General features: G+C 40.7%; 1 protein-coding gene across 1 annotated transcript in view; it reads right to left on the bottom strand.

The window, feature by feature from the left end:
- Positions 1 to 15,678, bottom strand: part of LOC104393598 (neuron-specific protein family member 1) — a 21,388-nt gene extending 5,710 nt beyond the window's left edge. Inside the window, exons 1-3 of the mRNA XM_010003109.1 lie at positions 15,517 to 15,678; positions 11,892 to 12,008; positions 1,180 to 1,290 (exon numbers count right to left, since the gene is read on the bottom strand). Coding sequence (XP_010001411.1) covers positions 1,180 to 1,290; positions 11,892 to 12,008; positions 15,517 to 15,645 — 357 coding nt within the window. The 5' untranslated portion in view covers positions 15,646 to 15,678. The remainder of the gene's footprint in view (positions 1 to 1,179; positions 1,291 to 11,891; positions 12,009 to 15,516) is intronic.
- Between the last annotated feature and the right edge of the window lie 281 nt (positions 15,679 to 15,959).

The following is a 15,959-nucleotide window of genomic DNA, read 5'->3' as shown; positions in this document are numbered from 1 at the left end:
CAGCAGGAACATTCAGTCTGTATTCCAAATTCCTCAAAGCCAAGAGAAAGCTTAGGGGGAAAAACAGGCTATTGTCCCATGAGACATGAGCACAGCAGGGATTCAACACTTGTCACAAGACAAAAAACCAAGAGCAGAAGCAAAGGCTGGATCTCCTGAGTTACAGCCAAATGTTCTAGCCACAGTAAATTTTGCCCCTGAACCCAGGGAAAGCAGCAAGCATAAAACTGAATGCTCGGAGCTAAGTCAATCCAGCAGAGCATCGCTGAGGGCAGCTTTGGACTAGATTCTTGTTAAGATATTTATGTGCCTTAAGTGACAGAATCAGAAGTCCTGAACAGGAGCATCAAGGAGTGCTGAGGCAGCCAGCCCTTCATAAATCCTTTTGAAGATCATACTAGGTACCCATTTGATTCATTACATGACTAAGTATTCTCTGAAAAAACAGAGGGAAGAATGCCATCACTGCTACTTTTCTTACCTAATTACTCTGCTAAATTTACAACTCAGAAATCAATGTTACCTTTCTGTCTTTCAGCCCAGGTCATAGCTGAGGAGCCAGCACTACCATCTCACAAGAATGCAGTGAGTCCCAGCCTCCCTTTTGGTTGGCATCAGTGTTTTTTCCAAAAATGTGCCTTCCCTTTTTCAGCATCACTTTTGGCCTGTGGCAGTGGGGCTTGCAGGTCGCTGTTCTAGAACAAGTTCTTTCTACAAAAATAACCCTAAGCCAATTCTGCAGCTTTTAATGAGGACATCACTCTGCTTTTTCTTTGACACATATTCCAGTATTTTTTTTTCTGCAGGTTTTATCACCCTCTTCTTTCCTGAGACACATGAATTTGGAGAAACACGCAACATTATACCACATGACCCAATAAATGAGGGCTTTGTCCAGACAACTGCAGATGAAGAAGGTTTGAAGGACACTGGTGCTGGGACTTTGCTGTATTTTCAATGCTCAAAGCACTAGTAAAATTAAAACATCATGAAGACTGTGCAATAGTACCACCTCAATAATGAATCAGGCAGGAAGAAACACAGCAGGAAGCACACTACTCTGTGGAAACAAACACAAATTTCTATGCAATACTGAATGACTTAATTGAGGTTACACAGAAAACAGCACAGAGGATATTACATACAGTCCTATTTTTCTAGGATGTGTATGCAATTTACCTTGAAAACAAATCCTTCTGGACAGGTATGATCATACTTGTAAACCTTGTAGACTACCAGAAATACAACACAGGTTAAGAATGCAAGGGCAAAAAGGACCAGCACGGTTACCTGTAAAGAGAAAGAAAAGATGCTCATGTTAGTAACGCCCTGCTGATGATACTGCTGTTTGTTACTGCAGGCAGCAGAAGCCAGTGATTAATGCACTTTACAGTAAAATCAAGCAAAGGATAAAAATAGCTTGTTAATTATTAGGAGAGAACAGGGAAGTAGCACATAAGTGCTTCTTCCTCCCCCTTCTCAGAGAAGAAAGCAGATGACCTGGTCAGTGGCCCATGGCCTCTGTACTGCAAGGCTTTTTTGGCTGTGTTTCTGTTCAGTGCACACATGAGGCCAGGACAAACTGAGGCTGCTTGCTCTGCTGCTTTTTCAGTCTTTGGATGATGCAAGTATAAGTCTAGTTTATGTCAGCTCATAAGCATGTTTGTTTTCCCTGTGCCTGTCCAAGAATGGAGTCAGGTGACAATAAGTTAGCACAGGTGTCATCCAGATAATACAAAGGTGACTTTAGCAGGGCAAGGAGAAAATGTCTGCCCTAAGAAGAGTTCGTTGCACCTGCTATGAATGTATGGATAGTTACACCAGTAGGTCTGCATGCTTGGTTGCTCAATTCTCCATAGTTTATAGGTTGAAACAGTACTTCTTCATCACAGACTGTACAGGTGTAGTACACTGCCAGATCCACAAGGGAACACACCATGTTCAACACAGGGGTAGCCTTGAGGAGATCCTTTACAACTCTTTCCACAGAGAAGCCATTACAGACTGCATTTCATGGCACTGACTTTCCACCTTGTCCTTACATACCTCTCTGGTCCTGCATCTGTGCTGGAGGAAAACCCAAGATGCCTTAAGTTGAAACTGAAATCAGTGTCAGTATCAAGTTAATGTTTCCCAGGAATAAACCCCAAGCAGTTGGAGATCAGGAGCCTTCTAGGTGAGATGGGAGACAGAACTATCTCTAGAACTTCCTCACCCATTGACAAGTGAAAGCACAAGATTTTGGCCCAGCAGTTATGCTGCAAAGCTCCCTAATTCACACTCATTTTGGTGGAAGGTGTGAGCTGAGTGAATAGCACTTGTTGCCTAGGAGACTGTCCCAGATTGATTTTGCTATTCTAAAGCTTCTGCTGATAAATGAGTAGCTCAAGGAGATGGCAGAACAGGAGTGGTTGAGCTTTCGGTTTTGGTTTTTTTTTTGGCAAGTTAGAAAGAAGCCAGCATGTCCTACAGTGCAAGAAACAGTAATAAACAGAAACAAACAACATTACGTTATTAATTAATTAAAACGAAGTATAATATTATCTAAATCTCCAAGGAAATAAAGCAAACCAGCTATATACACCTTCTAGAAAGAGAGTTTAGGAACATCAGGGTCAATTTTGCAAACAAGAATAATACGGTCTTTGAGAAAGCAACCAAAAAAATAGCTTTGCCTCTTGGTAAAAAAAAAACAAAACACAAACACCACCACTCACTCCCTTTATGATAAATCCCAGAACTAACAAGATTTGCAAAAATGCAAACTGTATGTGGCAGTGGGCCTGAAGTACATTGAAGGACTGAGATGAACTTTTAGGGACTTCTCATGCTGGGGAAGTGAACATCACCATGGGCAGACAACAGCACATGCTAAATTTCCTGGCTGAAATGAGGCTGGGGTGGTGCTGAAGCCAAGGATTTTATAAGGATTTCTGATAGACAGAAAACAAGCAAAAAAAGGAGGATCAGAGGAGAGGCAGGGAGAACTGCAGATCAGACAGTAATTTAGCAGACGCCCAGGCCTGCACGGTCCACCTGCCCCACCAGGCCAAAGGGACCCAACCATGACAGGGCCACAAAGGAGGTCTGCAGCCCTGTCTGTGGGGCCACAGGACCAAAGCCTTTCCCTGTTGGGCTCCAGCTGCTGCTGGGCAGCTGAGAAGATGAGGAAACAGAAAGGAGGGAGCACTCCTCACCCAGCCCAGCAGCCCTACAATACACACATGGCCCAGTTCAAGTTACTGGTTTTGGGTCATTCACTTCCCACTGAGTTAAGTGCACATTACCCCATTCCTTTTGCTCTGACAGTCACTGCTTTTTCCCTTAAACAGGGAGACTAGAAAGCGGGGACAAAAAAAGATAAACTCCAGCTGGGATTATTGCTGAGGCTTCCCATGCCCTACTAGAAAGGCTGCCCTCTCTAGGAAGCCTGAGACATGGAACACGGACACCAAGCAGAACAAATGCTGTGGTATGGATCAATTCAGCTCACATTTCTCTCCTCCACAGACAGGCACAGTTTAAAGTGGTTTGAAAAATATTCTCAAATCTCAAAGCTCTCAAAACATAGTCCCTGGCCATCTTACTAGCAAGAAACAGTAGAATTACAACATTATTTCACAGACATAACCATTCCAATATAGAGATGAGGCCTCAGGAACATACTGTACAGTTAACAAGCTATTTTGTTGTTGAGACCAAATACTAGACAATAGAAACATGTTTATATTTCCACAGTCACTGCAGAATCACTCTCCCCAAAGCTCTGCAACTGTTTTCAGAAGTGATTATGTTTTTTTGAAAGAGGTCAAAAAGCCCAGTGTTGTGAGGATTGCTGGAGCCTGGCAAGTTGCAGAGCCACAGCCTCAGGGTGCATTTGCTGAGACATGGAGCTTTTACCTGTTTCAGTGATCCACATGGAGCTGCAAATTCTCCCTGCTCATACAAGTCACATCCAGCATAGTTCTTCCATTGCCACACATTAAGCCACTGGAAAGAGCTCTAAAGCTCCTGGTTCATAATTCTCCCCGAATCTTTCTCTCACTTACTTTATTTACTGATGTTCTTAATTTTGGTATTAAGCTGTAAATTTTTACTCTCATTATCTCCAATAATTTGCAATCACACTCCATCTGCAAATAATCAAGTAAGCTTGTATCCTTTCTATTGGAAGAGATACTCTCTTTTCTTACCATCCTTGAGGATATGAGTAACTGCTGTTTAAGTGAAGGACAGTCACATATGCAAACAAAACAGATGGAAGGAAATCCATCGCTGGATTCCAAGGTGATCCCAATCACTTGTTAATGCAATCCACTTCTCCCTTATAAGCTGAAAATCATCTTCTTCCTTCATTCTCATGATAACCCACCACCAATGGTCCACAACTGCCAGATCCCATTCACTTCTGAACCTCAGTCAGCTTCTCTCCCCTTCCAGCAACACAGGACAACCCTACCTCCCTGCCTTACCTTCTGAGCCCTCTCCTGACATCTTTCAGAAATAAGAGCACAGAAAAAGGGAAGGCAACAACCTGCTCTGAAGATCACAAGCACTACCAAAGCTGTGATTTTATTGTTCTCTTCCACAGCAGCTTTGCACGCTCACTATAAACTGAAGGGAAGTTACTCTCTTCTTCCTATCAAGGAAGTTTCTGCTACTAGCAGCAACTTGACCTCTTCCTCTCTTCAAGGTAGGAGAGGATGCAGTGTATAAGCAAGCAGCACTCCGTCTCTTCTAGAAGGAAACCTTGAGTTTCTTCTCCTTGTGGCAACCAGCTGGCTGAGAGCAGGACCCTGCACAATGGGAGCAGAAGTCTTTTGAGTTACTATCATCATTCACTGCCATGTACATCCTGCAAAACTACAAGGTGCCTGTCACACCAAACTAGTGATGGGCTTTTAAAACACTTTTCATTAAATAACTACAAGATAGCACAACCAACCACTTCTTTCAACTAGGAGCCCATAGTATGGTTTTATTTTCAACCTGAGAGAGTTCCTTTGAAGGTTTTAAGGAGATCTGGCAGGAAAACTAAGTGAACAGAAAATATGACAAGACATTATGTACATGGCAGGTTTTTCAATAGATTGTAAGTGAAGAGCAGAAGGACAACATCTACCCAAAAGCCATTACAGTAATCAAAATGAGAGATGACTAAATGAATGAACTAAGTATACCCACAGCAAAAAAAAAAAAAAAAAAAAGTCTTCAGTCTCTGTAAGCATTTAGCTGAACAAAGGAAACTCACCAGATCTGACAACTACACTAATATGTAAACAGCTCCTGATAAGGCCTTACCATCAAAGTCTGCTAAATCTTCCCAATCAGTCCAACTTTGTCTTCCCAACTTTGCTACAGCTGCAAAACACTGCAAGCTGTATTTTCTCTGCCTGGCTACTCAGTCTCCTCCTTCCACACTTTGCTAACATTTATTGTGCTTCCTTTTTAATCAAGCCAAAACATTATGGCACATTTGACCAATTGCACCAACTATGCCTGCTTCTCTTAAGACCCTCTCCAGGCTTCTCTCCTTTCCTCAACAAATTACAAGCCCTGTTTCAAGGCATGCACAAGTCTGCCCCTTTGCTCCTCAGAGCTCTCTCTCCTTCCATTTTGCCTTCTCCCACTGTTCCACTAAAGCTTGGGTGCCATCTGTTTTCCCTCTGCCTGCACTTCCACCTTTCTTGTCATGTATCCTCCTCTTTCAGCATACAAGCCCAACTAGAAGCATTCTGTTACTACAAGAAGTGGAACTAAAGTGAAACTAACAAGACATGCAGTAATTTTCACTGCTCAATTATGGCATCTGGTCACATCTCTGCTCTGCATCTATGGGTTATCTGTTTCAACTGCAGCTCTTTGGGAACATAACTTTCATTTCTGATTTGTCTATACAGTGCTAGGCACAGACCTGGAGCTAGCACTGAACAAGAAAACTGAAGACATACATTTACAGAGCACCTTTAATCTGAAGTGATTTACAACCAATTTATGCTTTGCTCACCAGTGAAATGCAAAGCCCTCTGGGATGAAATACAGCAAATCTGTACAACCATTTAGGACAGGAAATTAAGATTATTGCTATCCAATTTAAACTACAAGAGAATTTTAGGCAGGCAGGCTATAATTACAACAGATTGCATTTGGCTACATCCCAGAATATAAAATTCATAAAACATATAACATTGACTTCCCTGCAAATGGCCATGACCTCCATTTCACCTCTCTCTACTAAGATCCTGCATCTCCAGCTGCACAATGCTCTCTACCAGCACATTAGAGAACACTGAAATAACCTCTCTGCTTTCCTTAACATTCCTACTTTTCCAAAATTATATTCTTGCTTGTTATTACTTGGGCCTCTTCCTAGAAGTTTACATGAAAAATGCAACTGAAACAATGCACTTAAGGATTAAGAATGTTCAACTTGAAGTAAATAGCAACATGAAAGAAAAAAAAGCGACTTTCACATCTCTACATGCAACACTTGGCTTGTGTTCATTCACAGAGCAATCCAAATTATACAGAACAACTTGGTACAATTTCCCATACTTGATATGGGAATATACATACATACACAAGATGACCAGTGACTCAAAAGACAACCAGGTTCCTCACTTTGGAAAAGTATTCCTGACATCATAAATCACATTTAGCTATATGACTGGTATCTATCTATTAAACTTGATTTCTTCACCAGGACATTCATCAAGCCTTTGTGCTCAGAGACAATGATAGTCTTGGGGGCAGACTGTATACAAAACAGGAGAAATCAAAAGACTGTCCTCAAACAGAGATGACAAAGAGGCAGAGAAAACTGGCCTGGACACTTACCTGGAAATGACTGGGAGTAGCAGTAAAAAAGGCAGATAGATTCAAGAATGACAGTAACTGAAAAGCTACAGACCCACAGCTTATTAACAGCAACAGTGCAAAACAACACAACCAGCCTGCAAGGTAAGATTAATGAAACCTGAGGGAGACACTGCTAGACAAAAACATGTTAACGAGGCAGTGTCCTTCAGAGTCTAGCCGTGTAGCTTAACACTGCTGTTCACAACAGTGTTCCCATCATCTTCCATCACACAGCACCATGTATTAGTTTCTTAACTACAGAGACCCAAGGAAGCAGTTAAAAAAACCCCATGGCCCTGAGATAAGAATCTTGTTACCTTCCCATAAAAAAATCAAGAAGGTACTACTGAGGCCAGGAGTAAGGCTAGAGAAAGTTACTACAGAAGAGGAAAGGCTATGTAGGTTTTACATCTAGATAGAGCCAAAACATCTGTCTCACCAGTGTCTCTGGTTCTACTCCAAGAAAAGGATTTTAAATGGGTACGATGGGAGAGGACACCTGACTTGGAGCAGGGGATCTGCTGTTAGGCATTCACTTTATTTGAATCTTCCAGCTCTGACTGTAAAAATATTCCTTTTAGCCAAAAATTTAGCAGGACTGTCAATGTTGTATCAGAGAATTATCAAACAGTAAAAAACCAAACCCATAGTAAAATGACAGCCATGCAGTGCTTTTACTTACATCAATTGTTTTACAATGACAGTTACAATCTCCTTTATTTTTCTTGCTTGAAGTAATAGTGGAAAAACTCAAAGCCTGCCAAATGCTTATACTTGTGAGCAACTTTAATCCTGTGAGTAGTTCTACTGAAGAAAACAGAACTACTCATGGCCATAAGTACCTGTCACCCTTCCAGCACTAAGTGACAGCCAGAATAGATTTAAGGAAGAGATATCCTGTATGGGAATCAGCCCATGCACCTAACAGACTCTTTAGGTGGGAGCAAAGACCTACCCAACACACAGAATAACCACACAGAAACCAAAATATTTTCCTTATCTCTGGTTATCTTTGCAGCAATAGTAGTCATGGGTGTTACTAAGAAGAGGTAAAAGTCTTGAGACAGAGATTTGTTTTAAAGGATGCCTCTTTAAGACAGATAAAAAATGGAATATTTAAATACACCTTGCGTACAGTTTTTTCAGTCTTAAAATGAGCAGATAAAGCTGAGAGAGCTGATTCTGAAAGGAAGTCTAAATTCCTCTTTCATAACCTCATGTAAACATTTCAACAACTGCTTGCTACTTGATTGTACATGGCTTGCACCACATGGTCTTACCACAGAAAGAATCTTGAGGCTTTGTCTCTGTAGTTAGATTTATGTACAGATGTCAAGAATAACATCTGAAGAACTGAACTGCCTTTGAATGGAATCAAATGGTTTAAGGTATACCACAGCTTGGGCTTAAGGGCTTGAAATTTATAGGGAAACATAAGTGTTTGCTGTCAAAATACTCCTCCATGTTCTTTATTTAGGTTTACCCAAAGACAGGAAAAAAAAAAATCTAATGCTTTGAAACACCAGAAAATTTTTGAAATCGATGGGTTTGTGTACAGTTGTCAACTGTAGCCCAATTTAACAGGTGGCAGAACAGACATCCCACTACCAAATCCAACTGGAGTTTGTAAAAATGCCGCTCTGTCAAAGGAGGAGGCAAAGGTTTTGCCTCAGATAACTGATACCATCAATTTTCTCCTACAACAGCTTCCTCCTATGTCCTGATTTATAAGACTACTTTGAAATTACATTTCCAGCCTTGTGCTATTCTGTACAGCAAACAGTTTAAAGGAGAGAAAAATCTGCCTTATTAAAAGATGCTTTCCAGATGTGAAGGATCAACTTCCCACATTAGCCTACACTGTTCAAAAAACAAAATCAAGATTTCTATTTCTCAATCAAAAATCAACTTCAGTGAAAAAAAAAATAAATCACATCTTCCTTGGTGTGGTTAGTGCCATAGAAACAAATTAAAACAGCAGGGTTCTCAGAATCAGGAAGTCTTCACATTCTTCAGATTCTGATTTGAATTCAGAATATGGATTCATACAGCAAAATTATACTTGCCTTCTTCTTTGTAAACATTCTCAGCTCTGTTGTAATAACTGTGGTAATGTGGATTGAATGCAGAAAATACATTTTAAAATTCTTATTCACCCAGCTGCTAAAATACCAAATTATCTACATGACATGCACATGCTGGAGTTGCTTCATTTGTTATAATGTATAATTTCTCAAGAACAGCTTTAGATGATCTGCACGGCTGAATCTTAAAAATGCAATCTGCTTTGTCCTTATTTAAGGAGTACATCTTAGAATACACATGTGAATTATTTGTAAATACAAGTGACTTATTTTTAGCACAACATTTGAGCCATGTCTTGTGGCAAGCTTATGCACCAGTGATGTACAATATTCCAGTCATTAAAACAGCTTCTGAAGCTTTTTTTCTTCAACACAAGCCAAAGTAAATATCCTACCAGTTAAATAATGCATTTCATAATTATAGCAAATATTTAATTTTCCAACAAATATCCTTTTGCTCCCTCAGAATCAACAGCAGCAGTTAACGTGATGGTTCACAATTAATAAGGACCCAGGAGAAAACCTCACACAATTGGTACTTTTCATCTACATATTTATGAAATTTCATCAATCATTCATGTAATATTTACTACTGGGAGTGGTGAATGAGACAATCATCCCTACTGGAGAACCAGTCAGTTCTCTTTAAAATGTTGCAAGCAGCATAATTCAATTCTAAAAGGATCATTTTTAGGACCTGAATGTTCCGCATGAAACTATTGTTTTCAATTAACTGAACCACAATTTTCCTAATTGATCTACCCCCACACTCTTCTTTAGAAACCTAGACTCACAGCCACAGTGTGAATCACCCTTTCTTTCCCAAGAGATACCAAATCTTAGTGAATTCTCTCTCTGCTGCAGTAGTTACCTAGCAGCAAAACCTAGCAACCCTGTAGTATGAGATTAATCCCAGAGTGATCCTCATAAAGTAATATCTAAAAGACATTTTATTTAAGTATGCCATCCAAAGGTATATAAAAATGTAATGCAAAAACGCTCTGGCTTCTAACTGTTCAGATATGCAAATTAGAAAATACTACCTAACAGCACAAGGAGCTATTAATTTCTTGTTCAGCAAGGTCTCACTTGTTCAGCTCTCGCAAAGGAGAGAGAAAGAACCCAGATCTACAGAGAGATATGCAAAATGTTTAGATGCAACTAAGATATTAAAAACCCTTCCTTATCTGCAATTTAATGTTCAAGTGATGAAATCCCTTAATCCCTACAGCTAGTGGAGAAGTCCAAAACTCCTCCCTCAGCTATAGGTTCTGCTCAGTTGCTTGCAACCAAAATCCTAGCAGGGTACTCAAAACTAAACACTTTGTCCCCTTTCTCTTCTACAATGTAGTGTATTCAGATCACCTTAATGTGACCATGACACAGACAAGAGTCAGCCAGACTTAAGGCCTCCTTGTTCTGAGCTATCTGCATCTTACCCCAGAAAACAGTGTGCACAACCCTCACCTGAGAGGAAGGGGATTACTCTCAAGGACTGGTATTAAGGTGCCAGGAGGAGAAAGAATGTTAGTCAGAATGTAGCATTTTCCCTGAGGGATAGGATGTCCTTACTCCAAATCAGGGAACTGAAAAACTGGAACTAGTTTTCTTAACTCCTTAGTAAATCCCTGTCAGACCCCATAATATCTCCTAGCTATCTGGGATGGTTCCCCAAACAGCTTCCTGGGAACCTACCTGCTTCGCTGTGTGTCTGAAGACTCCACCAGGTGACCTGCACTTAAAACATCTGTCCTGGACACACCCTGCAGAGTTCCTTTGTAAATGCAGCCTAAAGCATCTAAGCCCCCCTTGAGCCTTCACTTCATTTGTTTAGCATGACCCAGTTCCACAGAGATATATATCCTTCTGAAGGTGGACTTGGGCCTGAGCAGCTTTTAGAACCACTGGACAGACACAGCTTCTGTGTTTTATTCTTCAAATTCCAGAACTAGAAGCTTTGGGTGTACCTTAAAGCTCCTATCATGCAAACAGAGGTTAGAAGTGTGCAACATTAAGAGAACCCCAGTTTTACTGAAACCCTTTATTTTTCCCTCATACTAAACATGAGGCTTTCCAAACACACTTGTGCACTGAGCAGTGTGGTTGCCCACTGTTTAAAAGCACTTGGGCATCCTTTGGCAAGATGCCAACTTAACAGCACTGAAAAGCTGTAGTCTTCATTTGCTAAGAGAACAGGTAGGAAAGCATAAGCTTAAGTACCAACTTTCCTGCTTTGCTTTACTTAACGGAGCAAGAAAACCTACCATCCTCCAGTGACAAGGGGGAAAAGTAATGCAGTCCTTGCACCACTAGCTCTCAACTCTTCTCTGGGACTACTAAAGGGAGTAATAGGGATGTGGGCACTAAAGAGTAAATCTGAGTCAGATTCTTGCTGAACTGCCATCTGCCAGTTACAGTTGTTGCCAAGCTGTAAGATACAATCGGACCAGGAAAACTGATAGCAAAGAGCTCTGGTATACATCCCTGAGCTGCCAAGTCATACATTAAACTATAAAAAAAATACATAATAGACTATGACAGTGCTTTTAAGAGAATGGTTTGGCCACAGTGAAAAATAGTAAACCAAAGAGAAAACAAATACTCTTGAGGTTCTTGTCCTTCAACAGTAACAGGAGCTTTATCCATGCCAGGACAGATACCTGCATGCAGCCCACACAGATCTGGGCCAGCTATGTTTTGAAACCCGCACACTGACAGAAAGGCCTTCTGAATTCATCTGCCAGAGAAGGACTACAAGCATTCATGCTGCCAGATTTGCTTTTGCTTCCAATTGCTAAATACCAAACTACTTTACTTTTCTCATCTTCATCCACAGCCACAACAGCCATTCTTTTAGTTACAGCCAGTATCAACAACTATTGGCAATGGATTTTAAGCACTTCCATGGGCACAAATAACTCATTACCCTCTTCAGATAGCACTGCTTACCTTAAATCTTTCTGAAACCCCTTCAGTGATGCTGATTGTGAATTCAGCTATTTTAGGAGTACGGAACTTTCCCTTCTTGCGATCAGGTTCATACTCTGTTTTCGTTTTGACCACAACCTTTAAACAAAAATAAAAAATAAAAAAACTGTCAGCTGAAACTTGCCACAGCAATCTCATTTATACATTAACTCTTCTTTATGTGCTTACAAGCACATTTAGCACAATTTCCACCCCCCACTTTGTATAATTCTTCTTTTAAAGCCACAAGCTTTTAGTTATTTTTCCTTTTATAGCAATCATCAACAAAATTATCTCTCAAAGCAGTTTTGGTGGACCTACAGGAAGACTTGGAATGGAATGGTTTCACAGACCTCTATTTTTTTCAGCTGTGGTGGTACTATGCTGCTGTACTAGGCAAGCATCTACACAGTTCAATCACAAAGCCCTTCCCCACTTTCCTCCTTGTATAGTTTGAAAATAGCCACCTCACTTCACTTCAGGAGATCCCACTAATGGAATTTAAAACTGGAGACCAATAGGATGAGACTATCATTGAAGTGTTCTTTGATGGCAGGATTTTGAGTTTAAAAGAAGTTAAATGACCCATCTAATTGCTATTTACGAGGTGCTAGACTCTGGACACTTATTTTTAACATAAAACTTTTGAATTACCAGCTGCAAGCAGCAAGATGCACACAAACCTTTGTGTTAATGAGATTTCTTGAAACGCCCAAGGCTCTTCAGTTTATTCCTTGCTATGAGCCATTGCCCCAAGCTACACAAATTAGCACCTTACTTCTATTCCTGAAATACCCGTAACTTCAGTCCTATCTGGTGCTCCCCTAAGCATTCTAATTGTACAAAATTTTCACATACCTAACCTATTTGCCTCGTTTGTGTTTTCCACAATTTTAGGCTCTTTTTCAAAGTACCACTCTCAAGACAGACTGCAGTTTATTGTACTGACAGCACTATTTGTTCAATTTTCTCTGTTGGTCCAAAGAAAAAATATCTAGACTCTTCCAGATTTTTAGAACCAGATTCTATCCTTAGAGCAGCCAGTGGTAATAGCAACTACATTATTCGGAAATTAAGATTGTGACATTTTCAAGGCCAGATTAAATGGGGCTTTGAGCAACCTGGTCTAGTGGGTGGGGTCCCTGCCCATGCAGGAAGGTTGGAACTAGATGATCTTTACAGTCCCTTCCAAACCATTGTATGATACAGATAGTCAGGGACTGAAATTAAAGCTTTAGGTTTCCCTCTCCTTAATTCCCTGAAATGGTATCTAGATGTGTAACTGTACCCAGACTCAGTACCACAAATCTTATTAGAAACTTGTTCAGCTTTACACATATATCTGCAGGACCTAGGTTTAGAAACTACTTTACCAATATTCAGCTACAATTAATAAGATAAATAATTATTAACTATTTAACTGTACAACTGCCCAACAGCATCATGGAAGTAAGCACAAGATTTTTTGAGTGCTTTTTGACATTTTACTTCCCTTCCTCCCCCTTTATGTTGCATAATCTCATGCAACTCAGATCACATTCAGCTGATACTGAACATACAGTTCTATCTGCTTGGTTATGTAATATCTTCTTTTGTTTAACATACCTAAATATGAATTTAAATCAGTTCATCCTTTTAATTTAGAAGCTGTCAAAATCATCAAATCCTTAGAGCTGTAGTCACTACTGTACAAGAAGTTATGCTTCACTGCCATACTGGAGCCTTGTAAGTGAATAAGCATAGATATATGAAGCATGTGCTCCTATTAATTATACATGAGTGTCTTTGTACTTCAGAATTTGATCTGTGTGTCAGTCTTGACTTAATACTCTTTCTTTTCTTCACATCAGTAGCTCTACTACTGCCACCAAGTCTGCAGCAACCAACAAAGACACACTGATATGACTAACCAGGCAGTTACAGAAGTCAGCAAGATCAATATACACAAGTTGTTTTTTTCTTCCTCTCTACGTTCACAAAAGGACAGGAAAACTAATATACAAATAGCCAGTGGAAAGAGTAGAAAATCCAATCAAATATTCCTTTATTTAAGCTTCTAGTCTAGTTGTACATTTATTTTTGTTGAAGGCAAATGTAATGAAGGTGAGGGGAATTCTGCCCCATTCTGATATTTGCAGTCAGGCTGACACAGAACCTCCTGGGTTCACTAGAGGCTCCACTCCAGTTAAACCTGTAACCTATACAGATCCCTCGTTCAGACTTCTGCTTTGCAGTGCTGTAAAAAATTCTTCTGGACATTGATAATCGGTTATATCCAGTCACCAGCTGGTAGGTCTATCAGACACAGTAAGACTTAACTCGTTTTAAAGCCTTAGGGTGCAATTGTGTTCTCAATTACAAGACTTACACCCATGTAACCAAGGGTAGAAAACAAACCTTCCAGGCTCTAACAGCTGTTATGGCTTACTGCATCTATGCCTGCCAACTGGTCACCACACAACACAGAACGATGCTGAAAGCGATTAAAATGGGAGGTCACACATTTATTTGCAATGCCCACAGGCAACACTCTGCCTAGGCAAATCTCACAAGCTAAAATTCTTTACCTCAGGATAAGATTATGTGATCTGTTTTGAGCTATGAGGAATGTACAACTGTCAGTTTACCTGCAAGTAGAACTGAGCTCACAGAGGACACAATGCCAAAAATAAAAATCGGCATGAAGATATCACACCCTTTCCCAGTTAAATGTTGCATTCTTCAAAGACCACAAAGCTTTTTTTGCCAAATGCATATGTGAGAAACATGCAAGTAAGTATCCCACTGAAATAGGGTACTCAGAATACTAAAATATCTGAAAAAGCATCCTGCTGCTAATTATGCTTTACCTGCAATAACACTTAACCAAATTCCTTACTGTGAGCATAAACATATTTACAGGCCATGACATCAACTTCCTAAATCCTTAAAACTTAATCATTAGTAATCAAGTCATGTAATGAGAAATCCAGGATGCACATTTTCATTCCAAACTGTGACCAGCACCCTGGACTGCCCCCTTCCACACACAGAGCATCTGAATCACCTATCTGGAGGGTTATGAACCAAGTAAGTGGCCAAGGAGAAAACTCGGTGGGCTGTTCTTGTTTCCTTATTTCAGCTGGGACTAGCACTAATTTCCTACATAAGGAGCACTGAAGCTCTTTCTCTGTGGTCAGTCTGCCCGTGTACATCTTGCAGAGACATAAAGCAGTGCTTTATTCTCCTGTTAGGGGGTCTTTTTCTGGACAGAGAAAATGAGTGTCAGCACACCATACCTTCCAGATACAGCAAGGAAAGATACACAATAGGAAGGGCTATGACAACACAGAGTAGAGAAGCTTGCATTTATATGTAATTTCATACAGCGGCACAGAAATCTATATATGGCTACTGCTAACAATTTCTACTGCTTTTTAATGCAAATCACTACCACAGGATTTTCATTGCTTAGCTGTTAGTATTTTTCCCCAAGGGACTAGCACACCTTCCCACACCACGTATTTCTTGACATTTCTAAGCCGCTTGTTACATGTAACCCATTCTTTTGTTGCTTCCCTGAGATTTGGGTGTGATTCTCCGGGGTGGAAACTCAAGCCCACTGTACCTTATCAGGAGGTGGGAACTGGAGCTGATTGACATCCAGGGGTGTGATCAGGGGGATGGTGTCAAACCCATCCTCCAGAAGGGGCTGCTTTGTGCTCTTCTCGCTGAAATTATTCCCCAGTTTCACCATTCTTCCAGGATAGAGGGATTTTCTGCTGGCACACACAGAAACGCGAAACGTCAGGCACTCGAAACGCACCAGACCTTTCCCCGGGGAGCGCGAACCATCTCAGGGCAAAAAAATAAATAAATAAATTAAAAATTACGTGTTGGTGTCTGCGATTCGGTCGCGTTTTGGCGGCTGGGGAAGCCAGAACAATGGCCAGCACTTCGGCGGCCGAAGTGGAATAAAATACCAAACCAAAGAACCACCACCGGCACCCCCGCACCCCCGGCACCGCTGCCCCGCTGAGGGCGAGACCCCGCACGGCCCGGGGGCGGCCT

Source organism: Chaetura pelagica, unplaced genomic scaffold (genome assembly GCF_000747805.2).
Source record: "Chaetura pelagica isolate M959 unplaced genomic scaffold, ChaPel_1.0 scaffold147, whole genome shotgun sequence".
Classification (NCBI taxonomy): Eukaryota; Metazoa; Chordata; class Aves; order Apodiformes; family Apodidae; genus Chaetura; species Chaetura pelagica.
Note: the sequence above shows the minus strand (reverse complement) of the source record. Positions and strands in the feature narration are given on the sequence as shown.